Source organism: Papaver somniferum, chromosome 5, assembly GCF_003573695.1.
Source record: "Papaver somniferum cultivar HN1 chromosome 5, ASM357369v1, whole genome shotgun sequence".
Taxonomy (NCBI): domain Eukaryota; kingdom Viridiplantae; phylum Streptophyta; class Magnoliopsida; order Ranunculales; family Papaveraceae; genus Papaver; species Papaver somniferum.
This window is the reverse complement of record NC_039362.1, coordinates 214,537,423-214,560,180: the sequence shown is the minus strand read 5'-3', so window position 1 is coordinate 214,560,180 and position 22,758 is coordinate 214,537,423. Positions and strand designations below refer to the sequence as shown.

The window sequence follows — 22,758 nt, the reverse complement described above, 5'->3', positions numbered from 1 at the left end:
ATTGTTGGACCAAGTATAATCTTTTCCTATGAACCAAATATCATCTAGACCACAACTAGAAACAATATTGTTAACTCAGCAATCAGAAGAAGAGGAAGTACCAACATCCTTGTCAATGACATGAAAGTTTAAATCTCCCAAAACAATCCAAGTATTATAATTAGCCTTACTAATTTGATGAATGAAGTTCCACTGTTCCTTTTTCTTTAGCAAGGTTAGAATAACCATACATACAAGTTAATAAGAACTCTGGTTTTCTAGGATCTGATTGAACCACTATATTAAACATGTTGTAATAAGTATCAACAATGTCACAAGTGAACCCCTGTTTCCAAAGTAAGACTAGACCACCAGATAATCCTACTGGTTCAATGAAAGCAGTATTGGATAATGAAACTGTTTTAAAAGAGGTTTGCATTTGTTTTGATCTATTTTAGTTTCACAGAGGAATATAATTTCTGGGTTTTGGGTTCTTATGAGATCACTCAAGTGGTTTCTAGTGGTTGCATTTTTGAAACCTTGAACGTTCCAGGAAAGAATCTTCATGTTTAAAAAAATCAAAAGAAATAACAGATAACGAATAATATAAGTTTTTTGAAGTGCAAGCAAAGTGAAATAAAAAATATTGATGAAGAGAATAGTTTTAAGATGAACTAAATTAAGTGCAGGGTAATTTAAAGAGTAAAGATTTATGAGTTCAAAGTTTACCTGATTCTCTTTTTCTGTGTTTGCATTTCGGTTATCTCTGGTGTTGACTCTTTGAGATGTCTGGAGATCAGTGTGGGAAACATTATTGGAAGTGGTGGCTATCAAATCAGCAGTGTTTGCATTAGTGGTACTATCCTCAGTAGTTCGATGTCTTTTTCCAAGCCGATTATTTTCTTCGTCTTCCGTACCAGCTGACTTCTTCAATAAGCAATCCAAATTGATGGCAACACCATCCTTAAGAGGGACAAAAATTGAAGTCTTCATAATGGTCTTGTTAGTCTTCCTAGATGCAGGTGCATTGCTTATAGAGTTGAGAACGATATTCTTCCTGATATTTGAAGCCTTCCCAAAGTAATATGGCTTCTCATGAGCTTTATCCAAACTTTTTTTTTGCATGTTTGCAAGCGACCTTACAGTGTTTGATGATATAACATTCAGTGCAAATTCCACTTGGCTGCCTCTCATAAAAAAACCTGCTCCAGCGAGAGATTCTAGCATTGGTGACAGCTTTAACTCCTCTTCTTAGTGGGTTGGTGAGCTCAATATTAACACAGACTTTCACAGGAGTGTTGCCTACTGAGATCACATCTTTAGGTTCAATGGCTATGACCTCTCCCATGATTTCACCTATTTTTGTGACTGCAACAACATTCATGAGTTCAGGCAGTAGAGACAATAGCTGAATCCAAAACTGTTGGAACTCCCAATGTTTCTATGTATAAATCATGTCAGGAATATAATCGTGTACCACCAGAAGCTTCTTATTGATACTCCAAAGACGCTCATTTATGACTCTGTTCAGCAAACTCCAATTACTAAATTTGAAAATTATTATATTCACATCATCCTCCACAATTCTTAAATCTTCAGGAGTCATGAAAGGCCATGTGAACCCTATGTATTTCTCCACTGTCTCAGCTTTCATTCTTCCTTCTGTTATGATCTTTCCAATTGCACTTGCTTCCCATGTTGTATCTCCTTATTTGTCATCTGCTTGAGAAAAATCCACAATATCAGAAGTGTCTCCAAGTTCCAGAACAGCTTGTTTGAATTTGTTGACTAGATCACCAACTTGATTGGAGTTGTCTCCTTCCATTTCAAAGAAGATAAAGTGTTTGATGATGATATTGTTTAACTGACTGCTAGGGTTTATTATATGCAATGGAGGATTAGGGTTTTGAAGATAATTCTGACAAATATTATACTATATTTTTTTGGCTATTTTCAGAGAAAATCGTTGAATGATTATTCTGTTTTGTATGGTAAGCACTACAGCTGGCTGCTGACCAGAGTAAAATTAGGCCGCTAATTTTCAGCGTGAAACTGTTACTTTTGAAATTCAAAATTTTTGACTTGAGGCAGACTCGGGCTTCATCAATGCTAAAACTCGCTGAGTCGAAACGGTTGTTGTTGATATTCAACCACCACAAACAATGGATTCCCACACATATTTCCTGTTTAACCAAACGATAGATGACAAGCTCGGCAAACGCCATAATCACAACACAAATAAAGGCAAACGCCATATGAGATAACTCGATCTGAAAACACATATTAGAGAAGAGTAAATTAGTTAGACATCATAAATCTAAAATGAAAATTAGCCTGATAAAAGAAATCAAAAAGGACTAGGAAGAAGTAATTAAAAGATTTTAATGTTGATAAAGTATGATGAGAAAAGCATTTCCAAGTACGAAGAAGTCAAAAGAAGAGCTTAGATGATGATCATGAGAACTTAAAAAACGAGAAAAGAATGAGAAAAAATTCACTTAGGTGCTGGAACATGATGATGAATATGGATGAGTCATGCCATTTGCTACCGGATAGAGCAAACACCGCAACCCCTATGAGAAAGTTTGAGTTTTGTTCCTCCAAAGAGTGAATGAGGTACCATGAAACTCCTAAAAAAAATCTATGATTCGAAAGGAAACTTATTTGAGATCATGACTTAGGACGTTTTTAATGACTCATGTTTTACTATGCACGCTCCCCCAAATCCGCGGTTAATCCGCATCCGACCCGTATCACTCGTTAATCCGCGGATGTCAAATCCATGGATGATTGCGCCCGACACGGTTGGATTTTCCAAATCCACAACTTTGACGGATTGGACACGGGTGACCCCTAATCCGCATCTGTCTGTGCGCTGCACACCCTTACTTATCACCATACAATAGGGGTGTGCAACGGACGGACGGTTGCGGATTAGGGGTCACCCGCAACCAAACCGTCAAAGTTGCGGATTTGAAAAATTAAACCGTGACCGGCCCAATCACCCGTGGATTAACTGCGGATTTAGTAAAAATAAAAAAAACAATTTTTTTCATCACTGAGATGAGTAATATCGGATGAAGGTAGTGGGGAATTTAGTGTTTTTAATAAAATACCATACAATTTCAATAAAAAAAAGAAAACAATTTAATGTTTTTCATTTATTTGACTAGTATTCTGGAATTCATTTTCGCGGAGATGTTTGACTAGTATTCAATAATTCATCATTGAAGCCAAACGTATCTGCATCCAAACTCGTGGTCGATGCTTGATCATAAGAATTGACGAATGCATCATCAGCAATACTTGCGGATTTGAGAATTCATCCGTGATCGGTCCATAAACTCTTGCGGATTGATTTTCACCCGTAATTTTGCGGACGGTTGCGGATGAAATCCGCGGTTCCGGATTGTATGCACACCCCTACCAAACAATGATGGACTATCCCAAAATCGGGCTGGTAAAAAAAAAAATCACTCTTGTTCATTTCTGCAGGCCCAATAAGGTATATTCCAATTCCACACAGGCACACGTACAAGTCCAGAAGAATTTCATTTCGCCCAGAATTTCATCAAGCAAGGGCATAAATTCAATCACCCTCGAGAATTTCAGGTAATCCGAAACTTTTTTGATTCCTTCCATTTCAGATTATATGATAAGAACTATGTGAATTTGGATAGAATTTTGGTCGTTAAATTCAAAAAAAATAAAATAAAATTGCAGCTGTAGTTGAATGGAAAAAAAGAAGAAGTTTAGATTTTTTTTTTGTCGACTGAGTTAGAATTTCTAATTGACGATAGTTTTGAGATGATTAGATTGATTTCGAGGTTGTGAATTGTGATTCCTGTTTACTTTTAGCTATACTAGACTCAAAAAGGAGGTCCTTTTAGGTAGGCTATTTTACCTTAAAGAAGCAAATTTTAGGTATTTCTTGGACAGAAGCATTGTTAAATTCTCAACCAGTGGAAAAATTATTGAAAGGATTAGTTTGATTGAGTTTATTATCGATATTTTTCCCCATAATGATGAGATTTTGCTATGTTTGCTAACTTCAGAATATGCTAAGTTAACTGTGTGGCTAATAGATCTGTGCCGCGAGTATTCTAGTTTCCTATTCATAAAGATAAGGTTTTGATTAGCATGTTGGAGAAAAAGTGGGGGTTTACTTGTGAGATGAAATGATTAGAAAAGTTGTTGTTAGTTACTCGTATAAGATTTTGTTTAATTAGATGGTTTATAGTTTAGCAGGAGTGTTCTTATCTTATAAGCAACGAAATGAGGGTTTACTTTGAAATTTGATTGCTTGAAATCTCTGTTAGTTAGTTGATCAATGGAGATGAAGTATGTGCCTCCGATTTTCATGAGTAGTTTCATCTTGTGGGGGTTTCTTCTGTCAAGGCCTTCTTTTTTGTGTCTCATGTTATAAAACACCCTGTACGAGGTTCATGGTCCAGTAATTCCATTAGGATATTTTCCTCTATAGAGTCTCATTCGATCAGTTAGTTGCGCTCTTTCCATTCACCTTATTTCTATCCAGGTCGGCATACGACTAGCGAGCATTTCCTAATCTGTGTCTCAATTGGAAAAGGGTGCTTTCTTTCTTTTTAAACCTACGTCAACTAGTCAGTTCTCAGTTATTTCGACGATAGATGGGTCATAAGAGAACTTCTGTGTGTGTTATGACTCCTAATAAGAGTCAATACGAGGCGCGTTCCTCTGCCACGGAGGGGGTTGGAACCCATGCTTCAAAAGCTGGACGCCTATCCTCCCCAGCTTGGAAACGGGGAGAGACGGTCCTTGGTTCTCATCTGAAACTCTCTAGCAATTTCCTTCCACATCTATACTCTCATCTTGCCGGTCTGATATTTTTCTTTCACTTGTCTCTCAATCCCATATTGTTGTTGCATCAAGTGTTAAGAAAAATTTCTCAATTTTCTCCTGAAACTTCTTTCACTCTCAGATTTCAGAACCAAACACCACTTCATTGTACATAAGCAAATTTTTTAAATATCCGGTGTTAAGTGGTATAGTAATTTTCGCTGAGCCTTGCTCTATTTTCTACTCTCTTCATGCATTTCTCTGTAGCGTCTGCTGGTTAATTACAACGTTCAAGTAGTGTTGTAATCTGCAAAGTGTCGAATGTGATGAAGACTGAACTATATGCAGGGTCGTTAGGCGTGGACGATTAAAATATTTGGTCATCCAAGCTATGGCTCCACGGAAAAACAAGAAAAGAGCTGCTAATGCAGTGGAAGCCTCCTTGGCGCCATCCTCATCTTCTGTAGCTGAAACTTCAAAGTCACTAAAGCCTGAACCCAAAATTATGAAGAAACCCTCAAACCAGAATTCTGCAAAGGAAATAATGAAAACCACTTCTGAGGCGGAGGCCTCCTCATTACCATCCTCATCAGGAAAGGAGAATTCAAAGATAGTAAAGCCTGTGACTAAGATTGTGAAGAAATCCCAAAATCAGAACTTTGCAAGGAGAAGAAGAAATAATCATATGTCACAGGCGCAGGATAAATCGAAGGATGACAAGAAGAATGGGCAAGAGGCCAACAAGGAACTGAGTAGCACTGAAAGAAATGATGAGAAGAATAGAAAGTCCAGTGAGAGATCCGAAAAGAAGGATGATAACAATGAGGAGAAAAGTGAGAAGAGGCAGAGGGATCACAAGGATAAGGAAAAACTCGGAGGCCTGATTATGATGTGCAATTCTAAAACGAAGCCCGACTGTTTTCGCTTTAAAGTCATGGGTGTTTCGCTTAAGAAGAAAGAGCTTGTCTTAGCCATCAAACCTGGTCTAAAGCTCTTCCTCTTTGATTTCGATCTAAAGCTACTTTATGGAATCTATAGTGCGTCTTCTGTCGGTGGGATGAAGCTTGAACCTAAAGCGTTTGATGGTGCCTTCCCTGTTCAGGTTTCATTTTCTATCTCTTCTTCTTTGTTCATAGCGGAACAGCAAATCTCTTTGTTGACATTTAGGTTTCTTATAGGTGCGTTTTAAAGTCCTCAAGGATTGTATTCCCCTAGCCGAAGATGTGTTTAAGAAGGCAATCAGATTCAGAGGCAAACACAGTGATAATAAATTTCAGACTCAGCTGACTGTAGAACAAGTGAGAATTACTGCTTGTTGGAATTTGAGCAATCTCGATCTTTCTATAGTTTAAATCCTGATAACCTCCCTATTTGCCAAAACAGGTAAAGAAGCTCACAGATCTATTCAAACCCCTCCAACAGCAGCAATCAATTCCCCGCTCATATGGTCGGCCTGTATCACCAATACGCACAGATCATTCTCCGCGTACGCCAACTGTGTCCCATAGAGAAACTTATGAAAACAGAAGAGAATCACAAATAGATAGGGAATGGTACACAAGAGAGCATTACTCTCCCAGAGAAGAACGTATGCATCACAGGCCAGCTGATCGAGAAAGGGAGCGATTTTCTAGGCATCATGGCTCTCCACCCAGAGAAAGCACTTACAGTAGATTACAAAAAAAATCTGATGATGCCCTATTTCTTAGTGAAAAAGATTATCGGACTTATGGTCTTAGTCGAGCTGAACATGCCAGAAGATCTCCTGTCAGAGTTCCCACTTCAGATCTGTACCATCGTCATGGGGTGCAGCTTCATAACCCTCCTTCCTCGCACATTCCCAGGGATGCATTGCCTTTACATAGAGAAGAAGTCCCTACTGACCCGCTTCTTTTCAGTGAGAGAGCTTATCATACTTATGGTCTCAGGGGACCTGCACCATCAATTCCACCTGTTCCAGACCCTAGATCTCTTCCTTTAGATGTTTACCCAAGGGATTCAAATTATACATATGGTCATAATGTTTCATCATCAGATCCATATGCTCCGCCGCTGAGAAGGGAGGCAGTCCCATCAGACCCATATGCTCTGCCACAGAGAAGGGAGGCAGTCCCATCAGATCCATATGCTCTGCCACCAAGAAGGGAGGGAGCCCCGTCAGATCCATATGCTCTGCCACCGAGAAGGGAGGCAGTACCCTCAGATCCATATGCTCTGCCGCCGAGAAGGGAGGCAGTACGCTCAGATCCATATGTTCCACTGCCACCGAGAAGGGAGGCAGTTCCTTCAGATCCATATATTCCACTGCCGCTGAGAAGGGAGGCAGTTCCGTCAGATCCATATATTCCATTGCCAAGGAGAGAAACTCATGTGCCTAACTACGACTATAATGCTCCTCCTCAAAGGAGATTGCCTGGTGATGAGGAAAGACTCGAAAGATCATATCCACCGTATGCTCCACATATGTTGCCAGATTACAACCAAAGACAACATCTAGTTCATGGCGCTGATCATGCAGCTGGAACTGTTTCGTCCAGATACTCTTTCCCTTCCGTAACATACCGCTGACTGAGATTTTCTCTGTATTTACTGTAATTTATTCCAGTAGAGTGTTAATCTTTCTTTTTTAGGACATTTGTTCCATTTTTTCTCTGTTTTCATTGCCATTGTCATTTTGGCGACGCCCGGCATGGTAGATTATAAACAGGTGAAAATCATTGCGACTTCCAGTATGAAAAAATTTGGAAAGAATATGAACTTATTAAGTTAAATCTTATTCCATTACCTTGTTATCAACCTTTGTGGTCTCCTGTACAGTTAAAACTCATTTTCTTTGATTCTTTGAATCATACTCTTGATTCTTGAATGTATAAATTGGCCGTTTTGTAAAGCTTCTTATGTCCGACATGACAGAAACAGAAAAACGGTAACTATCGGTATTTAAAGTTGTAAAAAACGGAAAAGGTCGGTATTTAATAATGTACGGACCGGGGTTTTTATAAGCTTTTGGACTTAACCCGGCCCATTTATCTATCCCCTCTCGACTTATCCATTATAACTAGGGTTTTGTTTTATAGACTTCTCCTCATAACACTTTTCTCATTTCGGCCGTAGCTCCTCTTTCCTCGCAGTTCCTCTCTGAAAACCCTGGAGCCGAAAACAAGATGGTACGTCCTCTTCTTCTTCATCTCTGCTCATGATATTCTTGATTTCTTCTCTGAATACCTCCATTGTAGTAGTTAATCTTCAGATTCGCTGATTTTTTTTTTGTTTTTTTTTTCGAGTTTTTTCAACCTTCTGGTGTAGATTTAGTTGTAAATGTGAAGAATAATAGATTTTGTATACTTATTCTGTGATTTCATGATGTTCAATAGATTATTGAAAGAAGTATTTGGAGTCTATATCTGACTTTTTCTTTCTCGTTGATTATGATGTGATTTGGCTTTGCTCTTATCTCTTGTTAGCAACATCTGAATGTGATATGTGGGTACTATATCTGAGCTGTGGGTTTAGGGTAACTGTTGATTTAACATGTAAAAGACCAAGTGAGGGTTTGACTTGTGAGAAATAGTTGGTTTATTTTGATGTTTTTAGTTGAATAAATTTTGTTTGATTTGTTGGTTGTTTATGAGGGTTTCGGGTTTAATTGCTGGAGTTTTCCTTAGTGTTTGAGATGTATGTATTATTGTATGCTCTGCTCGGCAAGACATAGTGTTACCTTGAAAGACCAAAGTGGGGGTCTATTTGTGAAATTCCTTGCTGTTTGTTTGGTGATTGATATTGTATGTGGGTTTTTAGAGTTAGTTTCTGGAGTTTATGTGTGCTCTCGGTATCGAAATGACTAGTTTCACTTTTATTTGATATAGTATTGCTTACTTATGTTAGGTTGTAAGCTCTGTGAATTATGTGTTTTCATTGGATGTCACAAGTCTATTTTTGTTATGAATCCTGTCTTGGATTAGTTGCAGGACAGTCACAGTTTGTGTGTATTTGTCATTCCCATGCACAGGACTCCATTGGCAGGAGTAGTATTACCTTGATTTGACACGAGTATTGCTTGTCAATAACATGTTGTGTTGCATTTTTTTTAATGAATTTTGTATTTCGCTGTTTGTGTGTACTGTACATATGTATGTGTGTGCTGCTCATTGTCATGATTAGTTCACCTTGTACTTAGTCAAATACAACTTGTTTGTATGATGTTGTGTTTACTGTCTCCTGAATCGTCATACTATAAGATTTTTAAGCACTTCTACGTATTTTGATTCTTTTCTGTTTTGTAATTGTAGCCGAAGCAAATCAATGAGATCAAGGATTTTCTTCTCACTGCAAGAAGAAAGGATGCACGTTCAGTGAGGATCAAGAAGAGCAAAGATGTGGTTAAGTTCAAGGTTAGGTGCTCCAAGTACTTGTACACTTTATGTGTATTTGATCAAGAGAAGGCTGAGAAGTTGAAGCAGTCACTTCCACCAGGTATGTGTATATATCCATTCTTTATTCAGATAATAAAGAATTTGTAACAATGATGTTACCTGCCTTGTATTATAAGTCGCTTACTGTAGATATGTTACAGCCCTTTTACTTAAACTAATATCTGGATGTCCCTTTACTTTAATAGATACATTGATATCATCTCTTTATACACTTCACCAGTTTCATTACAAGTATAAGGTGGTAGTGTCTATCCTAGAAGTTGTAGAAAACGTTTTGTGTTTGACCTACTCACTAGGTTCCTAAATGATATTAATTTGGCCTATTTAACAGCTTTTAACAATCTATACAGTCTACACTACCATTTCCACTGTTTATTTTGCACTTAGACTTTTCTAACTAATTTTTTTTTTTTTTGAAATCTAGCTGTTATGATTGATCAAGAAACAGTGACGATATGCAACAGTTCCTTTTACCCTTTTCAATGCATCAATGCTTTTACTGCTGCTTTAGTGATTTTTTGTGTCCCTTGATCAAGTCATGACATTCTTATGTTATTTTATGTTATTCTTTGCAGGTTTGAGTGTCCAAGACATCTAGATGCAGAAGTAGCTGGAGCTGTTTCTGGTTGATTCGTAAATGAGAACACTCTTTGATATCGTCTCCTCTCTTTAAACATTAGTTAACCAACTTCTTATGTGTTGTGGATTTTTAGTGAAGATAATTAGTTTTTTATTGTGTACACAAATTTCAATTTTGGTTTGCATTGTAAACCAAAGTTGTGCACCACCTTTTGACGGAGAGATTTTGATATTTTGATTCTGAGTTCACAAGTACCTTGATTATAAGTATTTGTGTTAGTATGGTATGAAAATTTAGATATGAAATACTGATGAAGTGGTTATATAAACATCCTTGGCATTTGCTTTTCCCCATTGTGATGGCTCTCTAAATGATAGAGCTGTTGATTTTGGTGAGTAGAGTACCAGAACTTTTCATCTTGTTCTGTTTTTTTAAATCAATCCAGCAATCTATCCTGAAACTTATGCTGTAGTTGAAACTACCCTGTTCTGATACTTCAACAACGCTGTGCCTTTTGCAAATTGGCTGTTCTTTTCACAATGGCATATGATGGCGACAACTTCTTTCTAATAGTTTTAATTGAAAAGTAAGTCTTGGTATTCTTTTCTCTATCTCGTCTTCCCTAGAGCATATGATTCAACTTTACTATGTAGATTGTCCTTATTAAAAGTAATGAACACCAACCTTCCTCCAATCAAAAAAGAACCCGCAGGTAGACAAATCATAGTTGGTTTTTACAATGGCTTGGTTTGCTTGGCTATACCCCTAGAATAAACAATTCTCCCAAGAATAAACAACAACAGATAAGGTTCCACAACCTCCTTGTCAAAAAAACAACAAAAAACCTTGTCAAAAAAAAAAGGTTCCACAACCTGACTTCTAATAATGGGTCACTTTATTGGAAGGACGACAAGAACGAGATCATTGTTGCTTTTGATTTGGTGGATGGATATTTTTGATGCTTCCACCGCCACCAACCATCCAATTTCCCAGAGAAGAGGATCCAACTATGTGCCTCGCAGTGTTGGGAGGTTATCTGTGTCTTGTAGAACATCGAGCTCTAGGTATTTGCTTATTTAAAAAGAATAAGCATCAAGAGAAGAGAAGTAGTTAGAACGAGACTACAGTAGAACCTCCGTATATTAATATTTTTGGGCAAACACAACATTATTAATATACGCAGGTTATTAATATATAGAGGTTGATTTGAGTAAGATATCCTAACTCCGAATTATGATTTCTATCAATACTAGAGGTTATTACTATACAGAGTATTAATATATGGAGGTTCTACTATATTACCATGATTGGAGTTGGTCTATATATTTCCATTCCTTTTATTTCAGTATTTTTAAAGATATACAATATATATATGAAATTATTTTATTTCTTTTTACTGTTGATATTACATATATTCTTTTTATTTTATTTTACTTCAAAATGAAATTACATTTTATCAAAAAATCTTGTAATATTTATTTATAGCGGAATTTTTTCTAATACATTTAAGTATAGAATCTTTATTACTCGTATCCATGGACATTACAAATAACAATAATCTTCTTTGATCTTTTTTATTACGCAACATTCAACTATAATGGCTAGAACAAGTATACTTTCCAATACTTCCTTTATTCTTTTCTTATTAGCTATTGCATCCATTAACATTAGTTGCTATGCGCAAAGTGAAGACAGAAAGGTATGTTTACTCATCGTCTCTTTTTCCTCTTTTTGATCGATAAAGAATTTGTTACTGACGATCGAGTTTCATACTCATGTCATTGGTTTCATCACCTAATGACTTAATTTACCATTGTACTCCAGTGAGATCAGCTATGACTGATTTATCTCACCAGTTTCATAACGAATATGGCAATCCCTGCAGGTTTATATTGTGTACATGGGTGAGCTTCCAACGGAGAGCACATATACCCCAATGTCTCACCACCAAAATATTCTTCAAGACATTCTCGAGGGAAGGTAAGCAAGAACCAATAATCATAATCAGTCTAGTTATCTAAAATTATCTTGATCCTGCATGGATTTAAATACCAGTTGTGAAACAAAATAAAGGGTTTTTGTGCTGACCTTAAGAGGCATTTTATTTATTGATGTGCAGTTCAGTGCAGGACACATTAGTTCACAGTTACAAAAGGAGTTTCAATGGATTTTCCGCAAAACTCACCGAAAAAGAAGTCCAAAAGCTCTCCGGTACGTGATTAGCTGGTAACTTAGTTGATACGGTTCACATGAATGCGTGAAAACAAGAAAGCGAATATAGACCAGTGTGGCACGTTGATATTCATTAAACTTTTATGTATACGCAGGTATGGAGGGGATAGTGTCAATCTTTCCAAATCGAATCTATGAACTTCAAACTACTAGGTCTTGGGATTTTGTAGGACTTCCTGAGAATGTGAAACGAATGCCTACTGTCGAAAGTGATACCATAGTTGGTGTCATCGATTCTGGGATATGGCCAGAGTCGGAAATGTTCTCTGATTATGGCTTTGGTCCTCCTCCTATGAAATGGAAGGGTGTCTGTGATGGTGGTCACAATCTTACCTGCAACAAGTAAATTATTTGTTGTTTTGTGTTTTCTTCTAGTCTTCACCTAAGCAATATGGAACTAATTGAAATGTTTATGTGCAGCAAGCTAATTGGGGCGCGATATTACGAGAGCGTACTAACTACAGAAGGATCTGCTAGGGACACACAAGGCCATGGTACTCACACTGCATCAACTGCAGCGGGCAACATTGTTAAGGGTGTTAGCTTCTATGAAATTGCAAATGGCAATGCCAGGGGAGCAGTTCCCTCAGCCAGGATAGCAGCTTATAAAGTCTGTTTCTCCGATGGTTGTGCATCAAATGCGATTTTGGCTGGATTTGATGATGCAATTGCCGATGGTGTTGACATTATTTCAGTTTCACTGGGATCTGATCCAGTTGGATTTGACTTTGATCCTGTTGCCATCGGGTCTTTTCATGCTATGCAGAAAGGCATACTCACTTCACATTCAGTAGGTAACAATGGACCTGATCTACAAACAGTGGGCAGTAACGCACCTTGGTTATTATCCGTGGCGGCAAGTAGTACTGACCGACAGGTCATGGACAAAATTGTCTTAGGAAATGGAAAGACATTTCAGGGTCTTGGAGTGAACGGCTTCATGTTGAAGGGAACCCAATTCCCGCTTCTGTACGGGGATAATGTTTCAACCATATGTGATACTTTAGCAGCAAAGTAAGTTATTTTTGTACTTTACTTCCTTCTAAAGATCGCTTGAGTTCCAACAAAAAGCAAAACACTTACGGGTTGAGTAAACAATGTTTACCAAACTTCAGGCACTGCGAGGAAGGTTGTTTGGATAAAGAGTTGGTTAAGGGGAAAATTGTCATATGTGATTCAGCCAAGGCAGATTCCGAAACTTTTACATCTGGAGCTCTAGGAACTATCTTGGTTTCGGATCCTTCACAAGCATGGTTTGATATGTCTCCAGTTTATCCATTACCAGCTGCACTTATTAACACTGAGAGCGGGGACCTTGTCAAGTCTTATTTTAACTCTACCCTGTAAGTATATAAATTTTAGCCGGTCTCATTGTAGTTCTATAGTTATTGGGTGATGATACAAATGACCCGAGTTTTAACGTCTTTGATTCATTACAACAGAAAACCAGTAGCCACCATTTTGCGAACTGAATCAATAAAAGATTTTGAAGCTCCTGTAGTAGCTTCGTTTTCTTCTCGCGGACCAAACAAAATCTCACCCGACATTATCAAGGTGAAGGAAAAAGTTTTATGCCTCTGTCCGCACCAGTCATTACTGATAATTAGTCTTTCGTTAATATTGTTTTCTTTCTTTTCGTAAAACAGCCAGATATTAGTGCACCAGGAGTTGACATATTGGCTGCATTCTCACCTGCGGCAAATCCTTCAAGTGTTACGGGTGATACTAGGTCAGTCAAGTACAGTATACTCTCTGGGACATCGATGGCGTGCCCTCATGTAACGGGAGCAGCAGCTTACGTTAAAACTTACCATCCTGATTGGTCTCCTTCGGCTATAAAGTCTGCTCTTATGACCACTGCTTTCTCTATGAACAATACAAAATATTCTGATGCAGAATTTGCTTATGGGTCTGGTCAAATTGATCCGGTGAAGGCTCTAAATCCTGGTCTAGTTTATGATGCACATGCAGATGACTACGTCCAATTCTTATGTGGTATGGGTTACGACTCATCCAAAGTGAAGCTCATTACAAACAGTACTTGTCCCGGCGGAAGAACTACACCAGATCAATCTAAGAATCTGAATTATCCTTCATTTGGTGCTCATGTCGAAGTGGGAAAAAAGATCAACTTAAAGTTTGCAAGAACCGTGACCAATGTAGGCACCACAAGTTCAACGTATAAGGTGAAGATTACATCGGATGACAGAATTACGGTTGCAGTGGAACCTCAAGTTCTTTCTTTCAAGTCATTCAACGAAGAACAGTCGTTTGTTGTAAGTGTTGCTGGAGATGGATTGGGTTTAGATGAAATGGCAACTGCATCACTGGTGTGGTCTGATGAGGTTCATATTGTGAGAAGTCCAATTGTTGTATATTCGCAGTCTATACTCTAAAGTGAGCAAACTTTAGGGAGTTCTTCCAGTATTTCTTTAGGGAAAATAATGTCAGAAAATTAAACATTTATGGAATTGTTTTCTTTCCATTTATTCTTTTTATTTATTTTTGGAAAGGGTTGCTATCTATAAGTTACATTTATTGGCCACAATATACTTACCATAACTGATGCATTCTTAAAGGAAAATCTTTTACTAAGTATAGAATTGTACTTTTAATATAATTCACTCTATATATATAACAATCTTCTTTGAACCCTGAATCATAAATAACCATCTTCATTGATCACTGCTCTTGCGAAAAATTCAAAGTTAGTTAACTATGGCTACAACAAGTTCACTTTTAACTCCTTTTCTTATTGCTTTCATAGCTATTGCATCCTTCAACGTTAGTTGCTATGCTCAAAGTGAAGACAAAAAGGTTTGTTGTCACCTTTTTTTTTCTTTACGTACTATTTTTCGTGTAAATTGTAATAGTTTTTTCTTTTTTGTCAATCCCTGTAGGTTTATATTGTGTATATGGGTGACCTTCCAACTGATGGTGAATATACTCCAATGTCTCACACGAAAATATTCTTCAAGATATTCTCGATGGAAGGTAAGCAAGAACAAAATTATCTTGATTTAATTAAATACCAGTTGTGAAACAAAATAAAGAGTTTTTGTAATAACCATAAGAGGCACTGTATTTATTGATGTGCAGTTCAGTGCAGGACACATTAGTTCACAGTAACAAAAGGAGTTTTAATGGATTTTCTGCAAAACTCACTGAAAAAGAAGTCCAAAAGCTCTCCGGTACGCAACTAACTTGTAAATTTGATGATACAGTTCACATGAATACATGAAAGCATATATACACTAGTGTGTCACGTTGATATTCATTAAACTTTTATGTATACGCAGGTGTGGATGGAATAGTATCAATCTTTCCAAATCGAATCTATCAACTTCAAACTACTAGGTCTTGGGATTTTATAGGACTTCCTGAGAATGTGCAACGAATGCCTACTGTTGAAATTGATACCATAATTGGTCTTCTCGATACTGGGATATGGCCAGAGTCGGAAAGTTTCTCTGATGTTGGTTTTGGTCCTCCTTCTAAGAAGTGGAAGGGTGTCTGTGATGGTGGTCACAATTTTACCTGCAACAAGTAATCTTTCTTTATTTCATGCCTTTTTCTAATCTCCATGTAAGCATTCTCAAACTTTTACACCCCACTGACTCTCAATGTTTAATGATATCTTCACAGCAAGCTCATCGGGGCACGATATTATGATCCCACACCAGGCAAAAACGAATCTGCCAGGGACACACAAGGCCATGGTACTCACACTGCTTCAACTGCAGCGGGAAACATCGTTAAGGGTGCTGGATTCTATGAAATCGCAAAAGGAAATGCCAGGAGAGCAGTCCGCTCAGCCAGGATCGCCGCTTATAAAGTCTGTTTCGCTAATGGTTGTGAATCAGACGCAATTTTGGCTGGATTTGATGATGCAATTTCTGATGGCGTTGACATTCTTTCAGTGTCACTGGGTGGTTCTGATCCAGATAGCTTTGACACTGACCCTGTTGCCATCGGGTCTTTCCATGCTATGAAGAAAGGCGTACTCACTTCACAGTCGGCAGGTAACAGTGGACCTGGATCACAGACAGTGTCCAGTAATGCACCTTGGTTGTTAACAGTGGCGGCAAGTAGTATTGATCGACGGGTCATAGACAAAATTGTCTTAGGAAATGGACAGACGATTCAGGTAACTTTACTGATACCCAGTGACTCTGAATGACATTGGTCTTGTAGTTTGTGTTAGAGGAATTTTATGTTTGGTCCATAAAACCCGACCCGGGTTAACTTACGGTCCACCGGGGAAAATCAATTTTCTGGAGGTCCAAAAAAACTTAAATTACTTCTTTGCCCATCAGCATTCACGTGTGACTAACTTAAAGCTAATCGTTTTTTGATTTCTTTTTAGTTGCAGAAACATTTAAACTTGAAACTGAAAGTTAAAACCACCGAAATAGATTTAGGGCATCGTAATCTAGGGTTTTCAGTTTCTAAACCACCTGAAACTGAAAAACTAGGCATAAATTCGAACAAAAAACCAAATTATCAACAAAAATTGTTAACACCAGAACTATTGAAAGAACAGTAAAGGAAGTAATTGAAGAACGAAGTACACCTTCATCACTAGCAAACAAGAAGAAGATTGCTCCTTCAGCAATATCAAAGAGAAAGACAATCGATGTTACTCCTCCACGAACAATTATGGGGAAGAAAGCAAAAACCCCTAAAAAAGGTACGGCTTTCTAATTTTACTTCTTTGATCTGGAGCTATGACTGTTGAATTAGAAAATATTCATTTTTCTGGTTCCATTATAGGGGTTTGTAGTTTGATTTTATCGATTTGTTCTGATATTTTAGGTCTTGTTAGATTTGTATGCATGATTTTGATTTATCTGGGATAACACATTTCATGATTGAGTAATTGTTCTCATGTTATAATGTGTTGCTATTGTAAAAATTGAAAGTACCTATTGATATGTACTGTAAGAAATCAGTACATATTCACATGTACTATGTGTGAAAACATTTTTATGCTTGAATGAAGAATCTGTACATGTTGGTATGTACTGCTGAATAGCTATTAGGTACATATCGGTATGTACTAACATGAAAGGGAAAAGATACACATTAGCATGTACTACATGCAAGGTACATATCAATTTGTTTTGATATGTACCAATTGAAAAACTCACTTCTGACAGTTCATACCTACCAGTACATATCAACATGTACAGTTCTGATCATCATACAATACATATCAGTTTGTACTTGGGAAAGGTTGATTCATTGATGCTGTAAACCCCTAGCCCTAGCTTATGCTCGAATACGATCCTACATTACATACCAATACGTTCATAAGGGAAAAGTGATTTGTTGATGCAATCATGCAATATACATCAATATCTACTGTATAAACCATTAGTTTATAGTAATGGATTCTTATTTGCTATTTTACAAGAAATTGTTCATGTTCCTTCTTGTTTGCTTCTTTTAGTTATTTAGAAATCCTAGTTATTGATGTAAGATGAATTGTAATTTCTTTATGTATACAGTTACCATCCTTAATGATACATTAGAGCAGTGTACGCCTTCTCATCAACAAACTTGAGGTCTCTAAAGGAGAACAAAGTGTCATACAGTCTGAAATCACATATTTATTTCTCTTTCATTTATAAGAGCAATTTATTTCAGCAAACCATTTACAAGGTTGTATGACACTTTGTTCTCCATAATATGAAATCACATATTTATTTCAGCAAACCATTAGTTGTATAATTGTTTGTACGTGGATCTCTAGGACGGGTTATGTTGACCACTAGAGTGTCCATGTTTTGTATTCCGTCATTTAAGAAAAAGTCATTTAGGTGCAGGTAGTTTCTAAAGTCTAAAGCAACTTGCGTAAAATGACGTTTAGAATTGATAGCTTGAAACAGATGGGTAGAAATGCTTTAAAATTTGACAGTATTGGCCTACTGGCTTGTCCTGATGTGAGGTTTCAGATTCTCATCTCAAAATTTAAAGATACTAGACTATTATTCAGGTTTCAGATAGGGATATTGCAGAACTGGATGTTACGAAGCTAATTACCCTGCCAACAAAATATAATGAATTGATATCTTGACCTCTGTTTCAGTTCTCCATACTGAAGTACATATGATCCCTTTCGTTACCATAGATAAATAAACATTCGAAACTGAAATTTCAATTTTCTATTACAGAGGCTACAAAATATGTAATCAAAAACTCTTAAGGCTTCATCATTTTCATTGTAGCATCATCACTGTAGGCCGCAACCACATTTCTGTGTGGATGGTGAGTAACCCAGATAACATCCTTCTCATGAACCTGTCAGCGAAAATTAATGAGAAAATGTTAGAAGTTAAAACCGCAACCATGGGATTTAGACATTTTTGTAAAGGGAAACCACAAGAATCAAAAAACAAAATTGCAGTACATATACACATGTACTGAAGAAAATAAGAACCGAAAGCCTAGTACATATCGATATGTACCGAGTAAAAACTACTAGACATCGCTTAGTTTAAACCTAGTCGATATCACGATACATATACATAAGTACTGAGGAAAAAAACATAAATTTATAATCGTGCATACTATTGACACATGTTACAAAAAAATCCGTAGTTTCCAAACATGGCACATAGATTCTACATGATCACCCTTAACTAAACATGCTTAAGAAACATTTGAGAAGAATGAATTTGAATAAGACAGGACAAAGAAAAAAACATTCAGTTTTCTCTGAACATCCCAAGTTCTCTTAGCAACCATGACAACATCAACAGTTATTATCTTTACAGTGAACTTCATCATAATGACACGCCATGTATCACTCGGTTATCTCGAAACAACGATGAATATCAAAAAAGAGGGGACCACACTTACTTGAGTTGACTCGGTAGTGTAACTTCCGGAGGTGATTATTCATCACTTCACTTGTTAAAAGTTCTTCTATATTCAGGATCTGGATAAATATCACATAAAACAGAAGATAGAGAATTTTTATCACTTTCTACAAGCATCGAAGATGGGCGCCGAAACATATCCAGTCTCTGGTAAAAAAAAACCATGAAACATTAAAAGCTACAGTATCGGGTAAGTACACTACCCATTTTATTACTAGTATGACAATGTTACGCTGAGATATTAGAGCTCCAAAACTAGTTAGGCGACATTGAGAGACTAATATAAGATATTAGGTACTTGTTCAAATTTTCAAGACAATATAGAAACAAGAATTTACACATTTCAAAATGAAAAATCACAGTACATATACACATGTACCGAAAGAAAAGATAAATGGAAAACCTAGTAGATATGTATTGTCTAAAAACCTGGTACATATTGATATGTACCGAGGAAAGCTGGTAGATATTACTCGGCACATATTTATGGGACATACAAATTAACTAAGCTCCCTGACCATTCGGGAAAAAACCAGACATATCAGATTACCTATCGGAAATTGTACTGGTTAAAGATGTCACTCTAAAAGAGATCCAAAACAAGCTATTAAGTTGCTCGTCCTCCACACTACTGTTCCTAAAAAATTACCCGAACTACCAAAGGTTGGTCTCCTACTGATTTGAGGGCATTCAATAGCTCTTCTTCCTATCATATGTCAACTTACTCTAGTTGTACCTCTTGCAGGTCCTCGTTTTTGTTTCTTTTTTTTTTGAAGTAGTGCATATTGTTATGTACAGGGTGAGAACCCAAAAATGAGAACATTGTCCTTTATGCAAACTCCTGCAGACCCCATTATGCATATATTAGGTAAACATCACAAAGAAGCAAAACAGAAAAATTGAATATGTGCTTAAGTTTCTTTGTTACTCTATTAAAATCCGATTCGTCAAGTTCAGTGCAATTTAGATATACACCCATCTATCCAAAGTACATTTGGATATGCACTCATCTGTACACAAGAGATAATCAAAATCCGTACATATTCAAGGAATTAAAAAATCAAATGTAACTATTGTAAGGAATAAAAAAAAGAATTACTATGTCAGCGCATCCCTTGCATAACACAATCAAACAAACTAACACTGTAAGAATTAGGGTAGTTTGTATAAAAAAATCAATAGTTACTTACCTAAATCTGAGCAATTCCTTCTTTTAGTCTGCCTCATAATCATTTCCATTTTGTTCTTTCACAATTATATTCTAAAGTAATCGTCATTTTCTACCAGTAGAAATCATGATATAAAAGGTCCAGAAATCAACCAATTTAAGCAAATTATAAACTAAACCCTAGAAAATCAAAATCATAAGAGAGAATTGAGAAGAAAACCTAAATAGCGATAAATGAACTCAACCAACCAAAACCAAAGAATTGATCTTGAATTAGCGTTAAATCGTATCTCCAACAGCTCTAAGAATTGGATTCGTTTGATGATTGAGAACCAAAAAAATCGAAGATAAAAAGCTCGCCGTCTCTCGCTCTGTATCTCTAGAGAAATGGGTAATTTTGGAAATTTAATAAAAGCACATAGGAAGTTTGACACGTGTTTGGACCTGCTAATAACTTTTTTGGTCCAAAAACATGTTTTTGGACCACCGATTAAACCAATTATATGGGTGGACTAGCCATTGTACGGGTTTGATCGGATGAAACAGGGTCTTGGAGTGAACGGTTTCAAGCTGCCTGGAACTAAATTCCCACTTCTGTATGGATATAATGTTTCAACCGTATGTCTGCCTTTGATAGCAACGTAAGTTAATTTTGTACTTTACATCTAAATAATAAGTAACCATATTATGGGTTGAACTAAATGTTTACCAAACTACAGGACTTGCGAGCAACGGTGTTTGGACGAAGACTTGGTTAAGGGGAAAATTGTCATATGTAATTCACCCAGAGCATCTGAGCCTTTTATAAAGGGAGCTCTAGGAACCATCTTGGTTTCGGATCCTTCACACGCAACGTTTGATGCGTCTTCAGTTTATCCATTACCAGCTGCTCTTATAAACTCTACGAATGGAAACCTTGTCAAGTCTTATTTCAAGTCTACCCGGTAAGTATATAATATTTCAGCACCAGTTATTTTGTCAATACTAAATAAAGTACGAGTAATATACAGGTGTATTGCTTTTAACGTCTTTATTAATTAAATTTAACAGAAACCCAGTTGCCACTATTTTGGGAACTGAATCAATAAAAGATTTTGAAGCTCCTGTAGTAGCTTCATTTTCTTCTCGCGGACCAAACAAAATCTCACCCGACATTATCAAGGTGAAGGAAAATGTTTTGTGCCTCTGTCCATGCTAGTCATTATCTGATAATTAAGTTTTTTATTAATATTGTTTCTGTTCATTCTGTAAAAAACAGCCAGATATTAGTGCACCGGGAGTTAATATATTGGCTGCGTACTCACCCGTGGCTAGTCCTTCAGACACTGGGTGATAATAGATCAGTGCAGTACAATATTATCTCAGGGACATCAATGGCGTGCCCTCATGCAACGGGAGCAGCAGCTTACGTTAAAACATACCATCCTGACTGGTCTCCTTCAGCTATAAAGTCTGCTCTTATGACACAGCTTTTGCGATGAACAATACAAAGAATTCTGACGCAGAATTTGCTTATGGGTCTGGTCAAATTGATCCGGTGAAGGCTCTAAGTCCTGGTTTAGTTTATGACGCATATGCAGATGACTACGTCCAATATATATGTGGCATGGGTTATGATGCGTCTACATTTAAGCTCATTACAAACAGTACTTGCTCCAGCAGACGAGCTACAACTGATCAAAGTAGGAATCTAAATTATCCTTCGTGTGGTGCTCATGTCGAAGTGGGAAAAAAGATCAACTTAAAGTTTACAAGAACTGTGAGCAACGTTGGCACCACGAATTCAACGTATAAGGTGAAGATTACATCGGATAGTAGGATTATGGTGGCAGTGGAACCGGAAGTCCTTTCTTTCAAGTCATTGAACGAGAAGAAGTCGTTTGTGGTAACCGTTGTTGGAGATGCATTCGGTCCAGATGAAATGGCAACTGCATCACTGGTGTGGTCTGATGAGGTTCACATTGTGAGAAGTCCAATTGTTGTATATTCGCAGTCCATTGGTAAACTTTAGAAAATTCCACCTCTTTGAATTATGATCTTATTGAACAAAAAAAGACAAAGAATTTGCATTTATTGTTAATACTTTTCTCACATATTGTTAATACTCTGTGTACGCAAATGGGCCACTTTATTGGAAGGGAGACACGAACAACGAGATCATCGTAGCTTTTGAATTGACGGATGATGATTAGTTTATTAAACTAAAAAACCTGCCTCCTAGAAAATGCTTGGGATACCAACACCACAAAGCTTAAAAATAAAATAAAAAATACCACCACTCTTTCCTTTTACTATTGCTGTTGTAAAATCCTATAGTCACACCCTAGTAGACTAGTAGAGACATGAATCAGATCTGATGAAGGAAACTCTAATACAAATACAAATACCAATAATCACTAATTTGGAGAACAGGTAACTTTCTTTCTCTTAAGTTTCCTAAACAGGCTCCAGGAAAAGCTCTATTTCTCTATACAATGTGATACTCCCCTTCCTAGTTAGCAATTCGGGGTGCGGATAGTAGTTTGGACGGTATAAGTACGGGAATTATACGGTTTCGGATAGGTCGGATTGGATCAAAAATCCGGTCAACGGTTCATTGTTCGGATAGTTGTTCGGAACGGCATATTCGTTTTATAAATGTGAGTTCGGCACTTAAAATTCGGC

General features: G+C 37.1%; 2 protein-coding genes and 1 pseudogene across 3 annotated transcripts; all 3 read left to right on the top strand.

The window, feature by feature from the left end:
- Nucleotides 1-3,496: 3,496 nt before the first annotated feature.
- Nucleotides 3,497-10,161, top strand: LOC113284610 (60S ribosomal protein L38). 2 transcript variants are annotated; one of them, XM_026534116.1, is made up of 4 exons: nt 3,497-3,591; nt 7,875-7,964; nt 9,087-9,270; nt 9,806-10,161. In XM_026534116.1, exons 2-4 carry the CDS (start codon nt 7,962-7,964, stop codon nt 9,826-9,828), a joined length of 210 nt encoding a protein of 69 aa, XP_026389901.1. In that variant the 5' UTR covers nt 3,497-3,591; nt 7,875-7,961; the 3' UTR covers nt 9,829-10,161. The 2 variants fall into 2 exon arrangements, with proteins under 2 accessions (XP_026389901.1, XP_026389900.1); XM_026534115.1 differs by having other exon boundaries at nt 3,568-3,591; nt 7,912-7,964.
- Nucleotides 10,162-11,689: 1,528 nt separating this feature from the next.
- On the top strand, nt 11,690-14,438 carry LOC113280785 (subtilisin-like protease SBT4.4). The gene is made up of 7 exons (XM_026529368.1): nt 11,690-11,790; nt 11,930-12,021; nt 12,138-12,384; nt 12,463-13,056; nt 13,158-13,385; nt 13,485-13,596; nt 13,689-14,438. Exons 1-7 carry the CDS (start codon nt 11,711-11,713, stop codon nt 14,436-14,438), a joined length of 2,103 nt encoding a protein of 700 aa, XP_026385153.1. The 5' UTR covers nt 11,690-11,710.
- Nucleotides 14,439-14,760: 322 nt separating this feature from the next.
- Nucleotides 14,761-22,105, top strand: LOC113280784 (annotated as a pseudogene).
- The last annotated feature ends 653 nt before the right edge of the window (nt 22,106-22,758 follow it).